General features: G+C 42.4%; 1 protein-coding gene across 3 annotated transcripts; it reads right to left on the bottom strand.

The window, feature by feature from the left end:
- Positions 1-74: 74 nt before the first annotated feature.
- Positions 75-14,737, bottom strand: MFSD14A (major facilitator superfamily domain containing 14A). Of its 3 annotated transcripts, none has more exons than XR_005953913.1 (13): positions 14,495-14,737; positions 9,120-9,215; positions 8,029-8,091; positions 7,330-7,457; positions 6,142-6,256; positions 4,834-5,052; positions 4,429-4,542; positions 3,901-3,972; positions 3,327-3,439; positions 3,075-3,172; positions 2,406-2,569; positions 1,540-1,833; positions 75-433 (listed from the first exon to the last, which is right to left on the bottom strand). XR_005953913.1 is itself a non-coding variant. In XM_041421429.1 (12 exons), the coding sequence occupies exons 1-12, from the start codon at positions 14,579-14,581 to the stop codon at positions 1,627-1,629; spliced, it is 1,476 nt and encodes a 491-aa protein (XP_041277363.1). In that variant the 5' UTR covers positions 14,582-14,737; the 3' UTR covers positions 509-1,626. The 3 variants fall into 3 exon arrangements, 1 of the variants encoding a protein (XP_041277363.1); XR_005953914.1 differs by having other exon boundaries at positions 94-436; XM_041421429.1 differs by lacking the exon at positions 75-433 and having other exon boundaries at positions 509-1,833.
- Between the last annotated feature and the right edge of the window lie 6,026 nt (positions 14,738-20,763).

Here is a 20,763-nt window from a genome sequence, read left to right as displayed (position 1 = left end):
ACCGTACTGGAATTCCCAGCTGAGGTAAGCACCAGAACAGCTCTAGTTTATTTACCTTTCTCTGCAGTTGGCTCCGTGGCTCATTGATCCCCGGGCCCAGCCCCGCAGAGCTCCTCTCTCCTGCTGTCCTTGGGGCCAGTGCTGTGTTCATGTGTGCAGAGGAGCTGCTGTCACAGGAGTGTGGCAGCACTCCCAGGCCACTGCACTCCAAAGCGAGCACACGTGCTGTGGGCCTGGGCAGCCCTGGCCAGGCTGGCTGTTCCTTGGAGCCTGGATCTCTGGTGTCCTGTTCCACGGGGTCCCCAGGAAACAAGGAGCAGCTGCAGGCAGCCTGTGCTGCTGGACAGCAGGGACCCTTCCACTGTGCTCAGGGCTGCTTTAGCTAACACATAAAGCTCCAGGCTGGATCACTACTCCAGATGCCTTTTTCCACCTGCTGAAGCATAACACACATGCAGCTACTGAACTTCACTTAAGGTTTGAAGAGACATTCACAGTTATTTAAAAATTCATTAAAATATTCAACTTTATTAACAGTATATTTACATTTTTTTTCCTGCTCTTGGTCAACCATGGTGAATGTTCAAAGGTAAAAAAGCATTAAGCAATAACCACAAGATGAAAACATTTTAAACCTATACAATACTTTATACACAAATTTATACAAAGGAACATTTAAATAATACAACTGGACACAAAAATATACACTTTTAGAGAAATTCACATCAGTAATTGTATAAAGCTCTCTTCTGTACTAAGGGTCCTGAAAATTTAGGACTAAAACTTTAGTTCTGTAATGCAAAAGGGTTCTTGTGACAGTCCTCAAAGGCCACGATATAGCACACGACAGGTTCAAGGCTATCAGCTTACAGAGTTCAGTCTGTGCATTCAAGTTTTGAGGTCCTTTGTGATTCGCACACATCAGAAACAGAGTGGTTTAATAAACGGTACAGAGGAAAGCAGAGGTTTAGAGCCAGTATTCAAATCTGTAGGCCCAAAACACCCACTTTGTACTTCAACAAGTGTTTGATACGACCGTTTCTTTAAAAATAGAAAGAGTAAATGCACTTACATAAAAATAACTTTTACTGTTCAGCAAGCGTGCTCGAGTGATTTTTATATTAGTACAAACTTAAAAAAAATCTGCCATGTGACTTTTAAAAGAAATGATACCAATTCACCTCCCTACTTAAGTACATTTACATTAAGGCTTTGAATAGCTGACCCAAGATTTTACAACATTAAAACAAATGGGTCCACGTGGATGCCAGTCTGTCTCATTGAGACGTAGCATGACTAGAATTAAAGCTCACCACCGTAAGGAAACAGAAGGACACATGCTCATGCCTTGACTCTATTGTTTGTCTCTGAACTAAGAATGTAAAGTTTAGCAGTAACAGTGTTTCATGGCAAGAGACAAGTATGTAACAGTTTGTTTATAAAAGCAAGTAAGTTTTTAGTTCAATGGCAACATCTTTGGAGAAAGCTCCTGTTTCAATTCCTACAGATTTCATGCAGAGAGATGCTTCTTAAGATTACCTTAAGAAATTACAGTTTGATGAAGTTGGAATGTGTATCCCAGATTGCTGATGAAAGAAGAGTCCAAACGGTCTTCCTGGATTTTTGTCATACGTTTGTGTCTTGCAGTAATGGTTCTTTAGCTTCACCAGGAGCTTGTGGGCTGTGGGGATGGCCATGGCTGCCACAGTGTTTCTTCCAGTTGCTGGATCTTACATTTAGGTTTGTATGTTCAGGAATAAACAAGGCAACAAGTAGTGCCAACAGCACGGAGCACGCTCCAAATAAGAATGGGGGTCCAGGAATTATGGAGTTCTGAAAACAACAACAACGTGTTAACAAGCCTTTCAACACTCCTTAACTGCCTACAATTGCTAATTACCCACTTTCAAGAGTTGTTGCCTGACACAGTGAAAACAGTGCAGGCTTGGAGAAGGAATGTGAAAGAACATTACATCCTAAGATTTAGGACAAGGGAGCACATGATTCCTATTAATGCTTGCCAACTTCCTTTTCTAGTGCAAGTTCTTCCTGCTGAGATTCCCCAAAATCTCAATTTAAAAAAAAAAAGCTCGGCAGAAGGGCAACAAAACAAAAACATTCACTATTGCTATCTGTCCCTCCTTCCCTCAAGGTATTCTTCTCACAAGGGCCACAGTTGTCTCTGACTGTCAGCTGTAGCTGTTTGAAAATTAAACTAAACTAGTGCATGCAATTAAACAGATCAGTTAAACAACCCTCCCCTAGAGGGACTTAGAAACCTCTTTCTACACCCTCCATTTACAATCAGCCTAACAAAATATACCACAGCATCAAGCTGGAGAACTGATGAGCACAGGAGCCCTTCTTAACTTCTTCTGGAAGCAGTAAGTACAAAAGAAATGTACCTGTTGTAAATGGTATTGTGCAACCACACTAGCTCCTGACGATGACTCGGGCATGGGCAGTTCATTCAATTCAACGTGAAATATATAGAATATAAAACCATACAGCGCTGGTCCCAAACCATTACACAGTCCTCGAATCCCTGTAATCATCCCTTGAACAACACCTGGGAAAAGTAAAATACGTGTTCTTCTCTATCTATAGTTATATAATTAACTATTTCTAATGCCTTAATTGACTTGAAACTAATGCAAGCAGAAAAAGCTCTAAATGGTGTTGCACTATGGGTGTCAGTAAACAAGGGGCACAAAGAGCCTGTCATTATCACATATTTGAGGGGCAGTGCCTGCCATGCTAAGCTAGTTCAGAGGCCAGGAGATGCACACTGTCTCACACAGGAGAGAGCACTGCATGCAACAGTGAGGAACAGTGCCCGGAGTTGGCTGAATGTTTTGCAGCTGTGAGGCCTTGTTGAGTTTTCCCTCTGCAGTACAAGTACATGGTACACACACAGGGCAACTTCCAAGCAGCCTGGATTTCATGTGGTGCCCTAAGCTCAGGTATCTGGGCTGCCCTGCCAAGAGTCAGCCTGGTTGACAAGCACTAAGCCCAGCATGTCTGTCTGCACAGTATTCTTCAGTTAGAATTCCAAGAGCCAGGAGCAAACCTACCCTGCTGGTCGGCATCAGCAGTTCGTGAGACCAGGGCGCTGACAGCTGGGAAAGTGATGCTGGACATGGCGGCCACGGCACCGGCTGCCCACATCATCCTGCAAAACACAGCCTGCAGTGACTGCTCTGGGGCTGGAGCTCTGCCCGGGAGCGCAGGGACGCTGCACTGGCTGTCCTGCACTCACACCCTTCGAGGGGGGACACAATGCAGACCAACCCTGCATGAGCCAAAGCAAAGTGAAACGTGCGTACCATGGCTCCGAGCCAAAGCCGTACCAGGCCAGCTGCAGTATTTGGAAGCCCAGGCCCAGCAGGATGGTGTTCTTATTTCCGATGGACCGCATCAGTAAACTCAACACTATTGTCTAACAGAGGGCAAAAGTAAAATGTCAGAAAAATAACATCCTTAAAGGTTAAACACAAGTAAGTTGATGAGTTAATGAATTCAAAAAAAACAACACCTGAAAACATTCTCAATATCAAATATATGCAGAAATATTATTTTAGTGTTCTTCAAAAGCAGTATTTGCCTCTACCAAAAAAAAAAAAAAAAAAAAAAAAAAAAAAGCAGTATTTAGCAAGTTATATGACCAAACCATCATCCCTTCTTTGCTGCACAAAGGATTTAGTTTTCCCTTAATGAACCAAACACTTGTTGTCAAGTGTTTTCATCCAAGTTAGAGTCTTAGCCAATTTCTAGAGAGCTAGAAAAGAACAGGCACAGAAAAGCTGAGTTGCATTTATGGAACCACAGTGTCCTCCATTCTCCACAGCGCTTCCTTCTTTTCAGCTTGTCAAATCAATGACACACAGAGCAATAACTCACCTGTGCAATAATGGAAAGAATCCCAAGCACTGCTATAAATGCTGCAACACTTTCAGATGAAAATCCCATGATCTATATTAAAAAAAGGCAAATTGATTATTAATCATAAAGCATGTGACATGATGTCACAAACCCCAGTGAGGGAACACACAATGCATAAGACCAGTATTACTCAGTTCCTTGTCTTTTTTCCATTACATCAAACAAATAAATGAAAATAAAGGGGCATAAATAAAAAAAATTAAAATTGTTCCCTCAAAAATTAACACAAATTTAACATTGAACCTCATAGTCCAAGAATAATGCAAATAATTACAAAATACAAGAAATTGTTTTATAGCTCACTCATTACTCTCTTTTTCCCTGTCTAAAAGAGAAAAACAGAATAAGGGAACTTAAATCAGTTGCTGGGAGCTTCTAAATTACATGATTTATCTGTATTTTCCATATTAGTTCAGTAATACTGAAAACTTTCTTAAGCCCTGTACATTTACTTTTGTTCAAATTCATAGCAAAATGTTACATTACCTGTCTGAGGTACAGGAAGAAGCTGGAATACTGGCCTGCCTCTGGGAGGTAGGAAAGAAAGACTGTTATGCAGATTAGCAGCACAATGGAGTCCTGGCCGACTTTCTTCAGGGACTACGGTAAGAAAAAAGAATTAGAAAACATTCCACCTTCATTTCCAAAAAGCATCCCTAGTTGGGCTCTGAAAAGCCTGACAATTAATGAAGTTGTTATGCAGCACCACCAAAGAATTCTCTGTACGTTTAGCAAGATGACAGCAAACGGATCACCAGTGAAGCAAGGTTAAGCTTGAAGAAATTGAGGGGTTTTTTTTGCAAGCCTGAACTATTGTAAATAGAGTCTCTTCCCTGTGTCCAAAGCTCAGTATCTACAAATAACAAAATCTTCCCAATTTAAGTAGCTTACTGCAAAGGGGTCAGCCTGTTCCCATGAAATGGGGGCTCCCCAGGACGCTGGCCTCATCTTCTCTGGCAGCGATTCCGGTACAGCAACAAGGATAAAACAAATGTCCAGCAAGGCGATTGCTGTAGCCAGCACCACCACCAGGCTGTCGCCGTACGCTCGGCCAAGGTAGGCACCGATAGCAGGGCTGGTGACTAAACTTGCTGCAAAAGTTGCTGAAACCTGAAATAAATTACAGCTGGTAAGATTTTCAGTGAGACAAGGCAGTAGTGTTATTACCCACATTTTCTCCTTTCCAGAAGCCTAACCATTATAATCATGCAGTGATTAAAAGTAACCTTTTTCCTATGCCTATGTGGTAGCAGCTGTGTATTTTAGACAATCACAATTTTTTAAGAACGATTTTCTGATAACTGGACAGCAATGTGAGGCTCACAGCGCTCTTGCATGAACTGACATAATTAGGTTTAATTAACTGTAGATTCAGCTGATACCTTTGGGAAGCAATGAGCTGTATTTAATCTTCATATTAGTGAAATAGGCAATGTCTGTTAAAAAAAAAGCACATGCATAAAGGGTATATTAAATGCAAGATGCTGGTTACTCCGACTCAGTAGTTGTCAGTTAATCAGCTGGCCTTGTGAAAGATATTAACTTAAAAACTGAAAGAACATTCCCAACATATCACAATCCCTGATGTGTACAAGGACAAAGAAAGTATTTAGTTCTATATCCATTGCTTTCAGCTCTTCCTGCTGAATGGCAATGGATTCTGTAACTTAAACACAACAAATAATTTTGCTAATCCATTATAACATGAAGCTGTCAAGGCTCCTGGGACCCGGCAGGGTATCAGGAGATAACAAAGAAACAGAGGTGAGCTGTAAGAACTAAAAACAGACAAGTAACTCAGCTATGTTTGCTGTGAACTGCAGCTCAGAAGAGTGACTGGAGACACAGGCACGGGCAGTCAAGTATCACACAATGGCAGTTCCAGAACAAAATGTGAGATTTCTGAAACAATGACAGAGTGGGCAACAATGCAGGAATAACTAAAATTCCTCAAATTACATCATTAAGACTGATAACAGCCCTTAAGACAGGCACGACAGCTTTTATGTTTTGCTTCATTTAGAAGCAGAATATTCAAGAGATACAAGACTGGATGACAGGAAGAATTAAACAGAAAAAACTGACTCCAAATTAAAATCAACTTGCCACAGAAGAAACAAAAACACAGCTTTGAAAAGCATTACAAACTGAAGGGCTTAGTACTGAATACCAAGGGAAAAGAGCCCAAACAATACATACCAAACCATAGGCCATGCTCCTCTCGTGTTCTTGGGTTATGTCTGCTACATATGCAAAAACTACAGAAAACGTCACTGCAAAAACTCCAGACACAGAGATTACAGCGAAGTACCACCTAAGAACATGATAAAAAAGATTAGAACAGCTAAATAGAAACAAAAAGTCTATTCAAGCCAAGTGCAGTTAAACAGTAAATCACCTTGTCCAACTTATCATGACAATTTACTGAGATAATCTTAAAGCCAATGTGACTGTGTCTTGATAGAACCGTGTAACACATATTGCACCAAGTACAAGCAGCATGATTTTATAACAGCTACAAAAAGATGCTGTGATTAACTACTACTGAGAAACGAGGTGCTCAGCTAATAAACTTAACCGGCCTATGACCCAAAGGAAATTAGGAACCTCAGTATTTTGAGAACTTGGTCATTGAAAGGCCTCCACATTAGCCATTATCTGTATGCTATAGACACCAGCATTTGCCATTTGAAACCTTCATGTACACTTAGAAAACAAGCTCCTTCTGAAGAGGGATGAGCAGCCTGTGTGACCAGAGAGGAAACGGGAAAGGCTGACGGAGCTGCCTGAGCAGCCGGCACTGGCCTGTGTCAGCGCAGGCTGCGCCACTGCTGCTCCACCCTCAGGAACTGCACGGGGCAGGAGCAAGCCCAGGGCTCTGACTGACTCCTGCCCTACCCGGGCAATGTCCCAGCCAGTTAACTGGTCAGCAAGGTGCACACAGCATGAAAGCTGGTCGATTTTAGAATTTGAGAAACAAAAGTGTAAAAGTGCTGCAACACTGTACCTTACAAATGGTTACCTCACGCACCCACGTTAGGTAAGGTTTTGATTTCAGCGTCCGCTGGCTGATAGCTGAGTGAGAACTGTGGCTACGATCCAGACCTAGACAGCTCATGGACAGCGTTCTCCAGCTCTGGCAGATGTGCTGGATGTAGGGCTTACAGCACACAGATAAAATCAGCAGCTACTGAAATTCTGACCAAGGCCTTTGGCCTCCTGGCAGCTGCCTCAGGTTGACTGTAGCCCCAGCTTTGCACAGAAATAACCAACCTCCCACGAAGCACAAAGAGCATTTTATTAACGATGCTACACACACAAGCATGAGACAGCAACCTTGAAAAACAAGGTTTTTCATGCCAATCTGGCACGAAACAATTTACTAACCATGGGCTGATCTTCATTAGCGGTATTGGTGCACAGGTGAAAAATACTGTTAGCAGCAAGAAGGACTTTCGTCCCCACACATCAGACAGGGCACCTATGAGTGGGGCACTGAGGAACGACAATAAGCCCTAATGAAACAGAACATTTGGAGTTAGAAGTCAGAGGTCAGACTCGTGGTAGCTGACCACAGCACAGCCTGAGAGCAGCCCGCGCTCTGGTTTCATTCAAGCCAATGGCTACAGTGCAATGCACCAAAGGCAACGCGGCCAAGCATCACTCATCTTCTATCCCATGTCTGACTACGTAAAACTGGAGATCTGTTATCTCAGAGCTACACAAAACTCAAAATGCAGATGAGCCAGTCATACAAGCAGTGTCATGAACTGTGCTTTATAGCCTACTGGAGCAACAAACTCCAAGAGAAAAATTATCCACTTTCAGCACTACATCATCATGTGGGATTAAGGAACTACCTTTTTATTTGCTGAACCCAAACAGTAGATACATACCAAGCAATACCTTACTAAAAGTAAAAAGATGCACATTTGCACTTTCAGCAGTAATTTATTCCCATTTTATTCATCCTGTGAAAGCCATATTGAAAAACCTCTTGACTGTTTCTTTCAGTTGGCAGTTATTTCTACATTCCTCCTACCATTCACTTCAAATTGTGCTTGTGATTATCTTCTGTCAACTTACCTTTACTCCTTGAATTAGACCATTCATTAGAAATGTATGTTTCGGGAAGGTTTCATGCAAAACCTGGAGGGGAAATACGAATACAGTCATTTACACAATATGAACTACAAATTTTGCTCATGATACATCCAACTTTATAATGCACAGCAGTTTTTTTTTTTATTTTCATAGAATACAGAGGAAAAAATAGAAGAAAAAAGGGCAAACCACAAATAATGTGACTAATCTTTAATTTGCATGGAAGGCATTTTGAGATTGCAGTACCTGAAATATAAATAAACCACAAAGAACCTAGAAAATTATCTCTGACCAGATTCTCCAAATGCTACTGTGTCATCTGCTAGGGACTGGGAGGAGACAGAGGAGAGATGTCACCATCCTGAAGTGGCTCTCAGATTGGTGAGCAGAATCCAGAAATGCAGCTGTCTCAGTTTGATTTGTGTTTAGATGAGAGGGATTCCATTCAGTGGCAATGTGCAGTTCATACCCAAGGCACTGCTGATAGGTAACGTGAGCTTTCAGAGCAGCACCAAGAGTGCTTTTAAAGTGGAGTTGGCTTGGGAGATTTTTAAGCCTTCACACCTTTCAATTTGTCATCATGCATCACTCACAAATTAAATCCAAATTAAAAGCAACCAACTACATGAGAAAGCACCTTGGTACAAACACATTGGTATGACTGTTTCACTAATCATGGGGATGCTTTGACTGGTGTAACAGACTGGTGCAACTGGTTACCACATTTCAAGTACATTTTTGTCCTTACATTTGTAATATGCCAATATTTGATGGCATCTTGAAAGGAAAGATAATTTCATTACTACCTTACTGGTTTCAATCAGAAAGTATTTACATGCAAGCTTGAGTGTTAGCAGACTTACATGTAAACACTGTGCTACACCATTACACTGCTGTAATGAAATAAATGAAATTTCTGATACCATCTAAAAATATAGAACTTTTCACTTGCACAACAGAGCAGCTCAGTGATATGTAACTTTTATTTCATGTAATTTAGAAGATGCTCAGTGCCTTTGCAGTAATTGTCCCAGCTCCCATACAGTGAGAAAAAGCTCCTGAGGATCACCTACCACTAAAGTGGGAGCTGTCAGGAGTCCCCAAGCAAAAAACTCCAAGAAGATAACGATGACAGCATGGTAGACACTGGGTGAACCTATTCCTTGAGGCTGAAATAGGAGAAAAGACAGGTGATTGAAACATCTGATCAATTATCAGTCATGAGAAATGCATCTGAACCCTATAAACAGAACAATTAATAATGAAAAAGGACTCAAAACTTGGGAATAGTTCCCAACTAACTGATATGGAATGAAACTCCATTTTTTAACCCTTTGATGCTAATGTCCTGAAGTGTCCTACTCTTACTCTCCAGAATCCTTCACTGCCATCTCAAAAAATAAACCACTTAATCTGCCAGTCTGGGAAACAAGGATGCTACAGGGAAAAGAGACTCTACTTCAGAGAACTAGTTAGTTTTCCTTGAGAAAAGTGCTTCAGTGTACACAAAGCCACATAGAACAAAGTTTCTGTGCAGTGCTCACACTCAGCTATCCCCAATTCTCATACCTGGCCTACCAAACAGCTCTTCTGTTACTAAAAGGCACCACTGCTCCATACAAAACATACCTCTAAATCAGGAAAGAAACTAAAATAACGAACACCAGAAGCACATTTCAGGAACAGCACTGATCACTTCTCAAATACTGAGTGCAGGCCTATTAGTTACAGTGTGCTTCAAATGCAGGAAGAGATGCAGATAAAAAATTTGACAAAAGGAACTTGAAATTCCCAGTGATTTGGTAGAATCAGAAGCAGCTTTTGAAGAGAACAAAAAGAGAATGGGTGGCAAAACCTGTTCATCTCGTAGACTCTGTAAATGCTGTCAAACAACATGCCACAGTTCAACATTTGCAAATTAAGGATAGGGTTCACTAATTATTCTCATGAAAGGTGTATGAATAACTCCTCAGAAATTTCATATGTGTTCTTTCAACTTAGAAGTGCTGCCTTAACATCTGCTTTGCTGGTTTTGTGCAAAGGTGAGTTACTAACAGAGTGGCCCTGATGTGATCAGATGTGGCATTTACACTGAGCACACACACAGGCTAAGGACCTCAGATGCTTCCCAAGAAGGCTCACTGGGATTTTATCAGTGTGTGTAAGTAGCTGATGGAGGAGGAGTAAATACAAGAGCCAGACTCTTCTCAGAGGTGTCAGTGACAGGACCGCAGGCACATACTGAAATACAAGAAATTATACCTGAAGCTCAAAAAAGCAACCCTTCCTGAAAAGGGCTGCTCAGTGAAGTGTGGAGTTGCCAGCCTCCAAACCCCACTAGACACAGCCCTGAGCAAACTGCTCCAGCTGACCCTGTCTGGGGTAAGAGACCGGGGTAGTTGGATTAGTGATGTTGGAGCTGCCTTCCAGCCTCAAACACTACACAATCTTAAGCTGCAGTTAGGTAATACTGGAATCGTTCTTTTATTAGGAGATCTGTGCAAGCCATACCCAGCTTTTCTTTCCAGATTCCAATATTTCCAACACAGAAAAAAACAAAACTTACTGAACAAATGTAGGAAAGATAAATACAGAAAACCTCACTGCCTACTCACTCCTATTGCTAAATAAGATCATACTTTGCAAAAGTAGCCATAACAGTCTGTAAAAGGTGAAATACCGAAGTACCTCAGCCCTGTGCTATTTTTCTTTCCCAAGCCCTCTTCAGTAAATACAGACATACCATACTGATATTTCTGATATTTTTTCTGCCCACTCTCCCAAGGATGTAAATTAACAGTCTTTGTAGGTACAGCGAGTGGCTATAATTATCCTCTCTTCCCACAATTCCTTTCCCTTTCCACCCGCAAGCCTTATTTTAGCTTTGGGTTAAAAATTTATCCAGCTCTGCCCAAACTGCAAGTATCAGCGTTAGCAGTTTGACTCAGTCTCATGTAATCAGGGTCACTCCGACAGCCCCAGATTTCTGTCACATTGCTGGCTTGTGACCCCCTGAGGCCTGACAGACAGGGAGATCACAAACCATCCCACCCCTCCCAGCATGGGGGCAACAGCACCTCCGTTCACAGCAAACACGAGTGACTCCAAGGCCATGTGTGGCCGTGCTGCCTTCGTCCAGCTCTGGGCAGCTCCGAGACCACCCGCACAAAGCGAAACAGCAGCACCACAGCAGCGCTGTTCTGCACAGGGGAACTGCTGCTGACTTCAGCGGCCTCAGGTGGGTCACTGCTGCCCTCTGCCACGCACCCAGCTGTGAGCAACACCAACAGAGCTTTCCAACACGCAGAAGTGACATTTAGATCACTATGGTGCAACTTCCCTGCTTTCTTGTTGCTAGTACTCACTTAGCATAGGTACTGTTATTTGTTCTTATCTATAGAAAAAAGAAAAATTATAAAAGTAATTTAGTCACATTTAGATCACCTCTATAGTAACTTTTAAAGGTGGTGGCAACTGTTAAGTAGCAAAGATGCTTCTGAGGCGAGAGAGCAAGGGGAGGATAAGCAGTTACACCGCAGTGTATTAAGAGACATTACAAGCCTTCAGTCCACAAGGTTTCAGTGCCAGCCTGACACACTGTCGGAGCCCACAGACGCAGTGCAGGTGCTGGGTGTCCAGCCCTGCTGTACCCTACAAACCTGCCCCCTGTGCTTTCCTAATGAGCTAATGCAGTGTAATGCAATGGCCTAAGTGCAACTGAAGCACAAGGCCCCAGACCTGCAAAGAAAAGATACAGAGGCCTTGTGTGAACAAGCTGCAACTGAGATGCTCCAATCACAGTAACAGCAACCCTCCTCTGCTACCAGCAGGAGAGCAGAGCGCATTTGTGCCTGGCTAAACCCGCTGCACAAACAGGGCTCCAAGAAGCCTTTTCCTCTGGTTTTTATAGAGAAGAGCCTTTAATCAAACACTTTGTACTGTCAGTCACGCCAGTGATAAGAAGTGTACATGCCAGGCAAGCCTAAGAACACACACCTGACAACAACAGCAAAACTATCAAAGCAACAAAGATATCGTGTGTAAGCCCACAGCTGTTGCTCCTCTGCTGGAATGGAAAAAAGCACCCAGTGAAGTTCTAATCTCTAGTTCATTTCATGACTGCTTCAAAAATGCATCATTGTACATAAGATGAACACATAAAGGAAGGAAAAATTAGAACTGCTGGGGAAATGAAAGTGTTGAAACAGAAGTTGTGGCTGCCCCACCCCTGGACGCGTTCAGCGGCAGGCTAGATGGGATTTTGAGGAACCTGGTGTATGGGAGGTGTCCTTGCCCATGGCAGGGGGGTTGGAAATAAATGGTCTTTAAAGTCTATTCCAACCCAAACCATTTGTGATCCTATGAAACCACATCACTGGTGTTGCTGCCTCTCCTTTGGTGCAATCTGACAACACACACTTGAGTACAACACACCATTACACATTCTTTCTGTGATACAGCTACTAAAGCTGCAAATAGGAAAACACAAAAATGCCACCAAGGACCAACCCAAGTTCCTGCACCACCCACTGCCTTGTCAAGGAGAGCCAGCAGAAAGTGCAGTGGGAAGAGAGGCTTTGCAGAAACAATGAGTGGGTTTTCCTTTTTGCTTGTTTGGGGGTTTTTTTGGGTTTTTTTTTCCCCCCTATCAGAAACTCTTTCTGCCTGTGCTGCTGCCTCATTAACCATCTGTACATTCATCCTGGCTCACACAATTTTTTTCTGATTTCAAACAGCTCCAAAATAAACCAATCAGGCTGGAAAGTTTGCACAAATATGCCTGATTAATTACTGTGGGAAACACTGAAGACATGGGGGCCATTTTCAGGTACCTGATTCCCACAATGTCACACACCATGCTGGGTAACAAATGAAGCAGATCAGGACACTGAGCACTGAAGGCCAACTTAACATTCCAGCAAATATTAAAAAATTCCATGCATGAAGCTTCTGCTGTTGTTATAAAGAACACTCTTATATCAAACTTCATAACTTAAAAATATGTATTAAAACAAATAATTTCCCAAATATTTATTTGAAGGCAGAAAGTATCACAAGTGGAATTTTGTGTTACCAAATAACAATCTACATACCTTCATCTATTGTTTATGGCTCATTTTTATGTGATTTCCAAGAATTAAATTAATACAGAACTCACGGGAGCTGACACTCAGCTTTTGAAACTGCACTAAAAGTATCCTGGAATGCTTACTGTAACATACTTTCTCCTCTCTTGGCAAAAGGAAGTTAAAGTTGAGAGGTTAGGGATTCTTGGAAACACACTGTATCTTAAACAATGATACTCCAGAGAGAAATTATGAAGCACCATGTCCCAGAGTAACAACATTTACTACTCAATCTAAAATACTTGCATTAACATTTGTACAAGATAATCTCATAGATTTCTATCTTTACAAACAGCAGAAACACATCCTGGAAAACACCAACACCCAATACCAGAATTCATTTTGCTTCCTAACACTTCAGTAATCCAGCCAGCTGGCCACTTCGATGAACGAGCATAGTGACTCTCACACCTGTCTCTTCTGTTCTTGTTCCAAAAAGACAAACTGAAGGGCCATCAGCAATTTAGTCTGTCAAGATGTCTCTTTATTTGAAATAAAGGCACTGTATTTAGAACAGGGCGCATCGAAGCTACATAGCGTTACACAGTGGAAAACATCCAGGGGCAATGATACATTGGAAGTAATGGCACTTATCAATACAAGAAAAAAAAAACAAACAACCAAAAACCACACCCAAACCGACTCCAAGCTCCAGCAGCCAAAACACTTAACAACTTCCTTTCTTTTTTTGAATTTATGTATTTACGAGGAAGCAAAAGAGTGGGAAGAACCGCAAAACCTTTCTCCCAGGCGCCCTTTGCGGAACTGCTCAGGCGCTGGCGTCTGTCCCCCTCTCGGGCCCGGTCTGTCTGACCAGGGGCACCGCGGGGACAGCGCTCCCTGTCCCCGCACCCGCTCCGCGGCCCTGCCCGCCCTGCGCTGCCCCCGCAGCCGCCGCTCACGGGAGCCGCGCTCGGCGAGGCTGGGCTCGGACATGCTCCGCTCACCTCGGGCGGCCCTAACGACCCGCCGTGCCCCAGGCCCAGCGCCTGAGGCCGCACTCGCTCCCGCGACCCAAAACCCGGCCCATACGAGGAGCAAACCGCGATTACGGGCGGAGCAAAGCAGCCTCACACGCTCACAGGTGTTCTCCGGCAGCCGCCCCGCGGACACCGGCCCGGGCTGCCGAGCGCGGCCAGCGGGGCTGCGGCGGCCGTGAGGGCACCGCGATCGGCACAGGCGCGGCCGCCCGAGGCCCGCGGGCCCACCGACCCCCGCGGATCCGGGCCCTGCCCGTCCGGGGCCGGCCCCCGTACCGCCACAGAGCCTGGGGCCCCCCGCCGCCAGCCATCCCCCGGGCCGCCCCGCGCCCCCGGCCTCACCGTCCCGCCGTCCTTAATGATGATCTTCTTGGCCAGCATGATACTGCGGTTCACGGCGCGCTTCTTCTTCTTCCCCGCCTGGGTCATTTTACCATCGCACCCCGGGGGCGGCACCAGCGGCCCCTCCCGGCTCCCTTCGGGCCTCGGCTCCCTCCGTCCCTCCGGCGCGGCCGCCGCCTCCCCTCACGCGCCCGCCGCCATCTTGCGCAGCCCCACCGCGCGCGCAGCCGGCGCTGCGCATCACGCGATCGCGCCATTGGCCGCGCGCCGCTCACGTGTGCGGGGCGCCGCCCCAGCCCTGCCCGCGCCGGGACAGCGCCGCTGGGAACGCGGGCGGCAGGCGCCGGCACCGGGAAGTGCGGGCCGCGCCGGGAGAACGGCGCTTTTGGGCGGCCCCCACAGCCTCCGCCGCCCGGCACCCCCAGCCTGACAACGCCGCGGGCTAAAGCACCGAGCGCGGCCCCGCGGGAGCCTCAGGTTCTCCAACGGCCCCGCAAGCATCACCCGTCCCTCCCGAATCGAAACACCCGGCCCCGCTTCCTCCCTCCTGGAGCTGCTGAGGCGCCCGGGGAAAAGGACCAAAGGAAGGCAGTTAGTACAGGATATACCTGACATTTCTAGAGCCAGAGTACACAAACAGATATAATCCACCCTAATGATCCAGCTTGGGAGACAGATGCTCTTCTTTCTTACTATCAAGCTTTAAACTTAGCTTAGGAAAGCTCTAAGACCTTCAAACGGGCAAGTCATCCCAGGTTCTGATTTACCACAGCGCCTGCAAGTAACAAGATAACAGGGATCAGCATCCCCATAGCAGCATGCCAATTAGTGGAGAAAATCTTTTAGTAACATGTTGCCGGCATTATTTGGTTTTCTGTGGCTTACAAATTCATCTGCTGTTGATGTCTGGCATCACTAAGGAGCAACAACTGTCTGCATTACAGTCATGATACAGACACAAGTCTCCATGGCTGTATCCATGTATTGGTCTGTTCTCTATGTTCTTAATCCTCTGTCTTTCAGCCCTCTTGCTGCTTATCTCCATCTCCCCAGCTCCTGCGACATCCCCGTTTCCCCCAAAACCTCAGCTACATAGGAACAGCTTTTTGTCCCTACCAAGAGTGGAAGTTATCCCTGAGGTGCAGACCAGCACCTGTTACCAAACGGGCGTCAATCACTCACCACTTAAGACCGTGTGGGCTTAGGTTAAAGCCTCAGCCTCAAGATTAAACGCCTCTTATCTCATCATAATGCACCTTTTAAGGAATTTAGAACTTGCCGATGCTCAGCCCTACTCAGACCAACGGATCTAGACAAAGACAAGCCGACTCCAGCTCATGAAAGCAAGAGCGCGTCTAGCGGGTCTGGGATGTTTGCTATTATCAGTCATTTGTTACAAGTATCAGGGTGTCACATGAAGTATTTGACAATTCTGTCCCAATTCTACTTGAAAAGGAGAGGGGTCCAAAAATGCTGGCATAGTTTCAACTCCATTCCTCAGACTGCTGTTAGATTTTGGTGGGAAAGTCACACACAGGCATGTAGGTGACATGTAAGGGATTAATGTAAAAAGCCAACACAACTACAATGCCAGTAAAGTAATTTGGTAATTAGGCTGACAAGATGGTTTTCTATCCATACCTTCATATTAGACCAACACCTGTTATTGATGTCATTATCTCAAAATGCATTTAAGTATCAAGTTTGCTCATGTAGACAGAGTAGATGATTCAAATAATGAGAATGTAGAACAAACTCAAATAATGAGAATGTAGAATAAATTTGCTGTTGCTGTCATGAAATTCAGCAAGCTACATATTTTCATATATTAAACTCCACCCACCTACACAAGTCCCGACATAATCTGCTCTAACATTATTTAACTTATATATTAATGTAACATTAACATTAATATTTAACATAATTTACACAAACTCCTGAGGAAGAGAAACAAGAATTGTCTGTAACATCTAAGCACCCACAGTGTTCAACCCTCTATACTAAGTAAATACTACTACCTGCTAGCCGTAGAAGACATTTCCATCATTTTGGAAGAGGGATGAAAATGACAGAATACTTCTCTCCCTAGGGGTATTCCAAGGCACAGGCAGATGATGGTTTCACTAGTTTCAGGTAAGATTCCTCAGGGAGTGCCTTTACACCAGTCTTGAAGAACAATGTCCCTAGATAAGGAATCATTAATTTGTTATCTAATAGCATAAAATTTTCAGTTTAATTCATGTTGCGTGTTAACATTCAGAGCAGGGCAAAATTGACAAAAGAAACTGATAGACATGAAGTGTCCTGAAAATTGCTGCTGAAATGACCCAGTTTTATTATATGAATCTGCAGAATGGGCATAGAAACATGGTATCCATCATCTAGAGAAGCTGCTTGTGAACTCTGTTCAGGTCTTTGATATACTGTAAATTACAGCAATTCATAGCTCCTTACAGTGTTACAGTGTTTTACAACCACACCCCACACTATAACTCGGTATTGATACTCAGGTGCTTCCTACCACCCCTGGTTCAGGGCACATCTGGGGTTTCAGACCAGAAGAGCATCACAAGAACACTGCAAGAAATCATGACAAAATGGTCAAAAAGAAGCATGTCTCAGTCAAAATTAAATTGCTGGCATCATTCAGTAAAATGTATGTTAAAAGATACCATTAAAAAACCATCCAATAGCCTTACAGAATTTATGGAAAATTTTACTAAAATTATATTGTGAAATAATAAGCATTAGCTAAAATGTTGTTTTATTTCTGCAAAAATATGCATAAGACAAGCCTCTCCTTTCAACAAAGCTCTCTAACAGTTTTAGATCATATTCCTAATAAAGCCAATGCTTAATTTCAACCAGTTTATTACTATAGTGGCATTATCTACTCATATACAAGAAAATAAAATACAGTATTTTACCTCAACATGGATTAAAAGAAGGGCTGTGTTAGGTCAGGTAAGATGCATTCCAGTGTTCAGAAGTGTTAGACAAAAAAAAAAATCCTTTTCCAAACTGCCTGGAAACACCATATATCAGAACTGTATTCAGTGTAATCACACACAAATATCAACATATAAAAACTAGGACTACCTTAAAAATTTTGCTACAATATTTGAATAATATATTTGGGCTCATATATTGACAATAAGGACAAAGTTTAAAAAAAATCTAAAAAAATCATACTCATGGCAGCAAATACAAACATATGCTTAGCATATAAATAATTCTTACTGAGCTATAAATCACTAATGAAATGAATATGGCTAATTACAGTCAGAATGATGATGGGAGATTGCAGACAAGTTAATGTGCCACATCTACTCTTGGATGCAAATGTGCAGCAGACATTCAAGAACAAGAACAAGCACTGAATGGCAAGTCAGACACTATTTTTTCTTTTAGAAAGAGTCATAAATTCAGCTGAGAAATACTTATAAAAAGGTATAAATTCAACTGAACAGAACTTTGGACAGTAACTGAAGCAGAGGATATCTAATCAATTCCACGTATTTTGTTGCATTTTGCCCCAAATTTTTTTTCAGTAAAATGTCTCAATTCTAGATACCTAAAAACATACAATGAGCTTACCTGGAATGAGCAGGATTCTCTTCCTGTGCAAAATAATCAGCATTAAAAATGAAAAGGACAATTAAAACAAAGGCAAGGAAACACTATTTGGACTTTCTCAGAGTAATGCACCATCTTAGGTAATGACACATTACACATATATGGTATAATACTATGTTATACATAACTGTTACCTTTCCAATACACAAAAAAACCCCAAAACCCTTACTGTTTTTTAAGAACTCATTCTCACAAACATAGATTTCAGATATGAATGAATAATCTAATTCTCCTCAACACAATATCCAGCAAGAAACATTGTCACCAGGAGGAAAACGAGCAACAAATTCAAATTTGGAAAATTACAATTGCTTAAATACAACAGAACATGCAGGGCTGACCAGGAAATACATTCAAATGTGAAAGTTACTGGCAACAAAAACCAGAAGAAATGCAGTGTTTCATTTATCAATTTTAAAAAATGAACACAATCTATTACAGTATTTTGAATTACAGCCACAAAAATAAGTTAGAAACACACACAAAAGAATTATGTACTACTAAGAGTCTCTGAGAGGTCTGTATGTGCATGGAACACAAGCAAAATGAGATTGTTTTGTCTTTTTGAGGAAAAATAAAACAATAGTTGCTAAAACATTGTAATAAAAAACCAAAAGTATTACACTGTAGAAGTTTAATCTAGAACATGAACCTACCCTTTACTGAAACAAATAAAAAGGGAGGTTTTCTTAAAGTTTGTCGAAAACAATGAAGTTGAACAAAACTATACAATTATCTGAATTCTTTGAGAAAATACATTTTTGTGGACTTATGGATTGTTTAGAAATACAATGTTGAAAGAAAAGTTTATCTTACTTTATTAGACTCAAGTTTTTTAAACACTGATCTATTTTGCCTTGAAGATAGTCCTAAGTTTATCATTATTTGACCATTTACGATGTATCCCAGAGATTCTCAAATAAAACTACCAAATATCCAAGTATTCAATAAATACTAGTATACCCAATATATGTCTAGAAATAAAAATCACATGATTCAAGTTATTGCAAATAAATAGCTAACTATAACTTCTATAACTTTATAAATATTTAAACAAAATTCTGCTAAGTATAGGTTAGCCTCCTAAATATACATCTAAACTAACAAAACAATTGTCTAAAAGTCAGAAAATAGTTCAGAAAGACAAGTTTATTTTTGGTAACTGACACTCCTACAGCACTTGCTTTTAGGGCTAACTCAAAGCACATTATCCAGTACCTCCCAAAACTCTGTGCTAGCTATTCCTCTTTGGTTAGTTAATGAGTTATAGACTTACAGCTACTTAAAAAAATAAAAATCCAAATACAAAAGTATCTCAGTGAGAAAACGTGCATATGGTCCCCGATGCAAAGGTTACAGAAATCAGTCAGCCCTCCTCAAATCCTTTCTGTTCTCATAAAACACGTGCTACCTCCCCTTGTCCAGAGTCACACCTCAGGGAAGAGCCTTTCCTCTCTGTGAGGAAACACAGCGGAAAATTCTGATTCATTCTTCCTTTTCAGCAACAAGTCTGTGACGAGATCTATCCTTCTGCTGGAAAACAGAATTGGTCTGTCAAGTGAAAGCATGGAAGTCATTGGTTTACAGACAGGAGCTACTGTTCCTTTACAGAAAGGAGCTACTGTTCCTTAGTACAGCAGACAGTTTTCCAAAGCTGCATGGCATCCTATTCCAAAGCAAGGAGCACATATGCCTGGTGCTTCCTTTAAACATCCTGGCAAATATTGACAGGTGCACCTGAAATATTAAAACCAGGCTACATGCCCCAGAGTTCCAGCCATGTGGTAATTATTTAGCTTTTTTGGTCCCTTCCTGTACAACTGGATTTAAAGTGTTCTCAACCTGCTTTTTATGTTTTTTGGAGACTTTTCTTAAGAAAGTAACCAATTATATCACTTGAACACTCCCACTACTGTGTTTAACAAAATCAAAAGTATTACTGTGTAGGGCCAAACTCCAGTTGAGAGATCACTCCCAACACCTCCCACCTCATTTCAGAGCTGTGCAGGTCCCATTCTGTACTTGGCACCGCCGTGAGCCGCTGCTCTATGCACAGGTCTTACCTCAGGCTGCACTGCAGGGGGAAATGGCTGAATGTGACTTGTCAAAGATTGTGCCACATTCAATGTTATACATAAAAGATTTAATATTAACACAGAATGCCCATTTAGATAGTTGATCGCCAAGTAGCAAAGCTACTGCAATTACAACATGCTGGGACAGATTCACAGTTCACAAAGCTTAGCAAGCCCTAGGCAGAGCTCTGATATTTCTTTAATGTCTTGCTCTGATAAGACAAACAAACACAATGTTGATAAAACATGTAATTGCCAACAGAAGAAAGAAACTATTTTTACTTGACTGACATAAGTGGAATTCTTCCTTTCCCATTTACCATACTTCACTACGAAATCTCAGAGCACTCCTACAGAATCTCCTTGTCAATCAGATGAGGTACTTCGGTAAACATTTTAAAACACATTTCTATTACACATTTTCTTTAGAACAAGACAGATGTCAGAAACAGCGTGGAGGGGGTGGTGGCATGGAGGGAACAAAGGAATGAAGCCATTTTTACCACTTGCCATTTTACTGGTAAGGGACTTCTAAAATGCTTTTATATGAATGCACCA

The sequence above is a fragment of the Onychostruthus taczanowskii genome, unplaced genomic scaffold, assembly GCF_017590055.1.
Source record: "Onychostruthus taczanowskii isolate IOZ18803 unplaced genomic scaffold, ASM1759005v1 scaffold7, whole genome shotgun sequence".
Taxonomy (NCBI): domain Eukaryota; kingdom Metazoa; phylum Chordata; class Aves; order Passeriformes; family Passeridae; genus Onychostruthus; species Onychostruthus taczanowskii.
This window is presented reverse-complemented; position numbering and strand designations above follow the sequence as displayed.

Coding starts and splice junctions, on each gene's coding strand:
- MFSD14A (XM_041421429.1), bottom strand. CDS start 14,581: ATGACCCAGGCGGGGAAGAAGAAGAAGCGCGCCGTGAACCGCAGTATC. Junction 9,216..14,494: donor TCATTAAGGACGGCGGGACG/GTGAGGCCGGGG, acceptor CTCCTATTTCAG/CCTCAAGGAATAGGTTCACC. Junction 3,973..4,428: donor TCTTCCTGTACCTCAGACAG/GTAATGTAACAT, acceptor TTTTTAATATAG/ATCATGGGATTTTCATCTGA.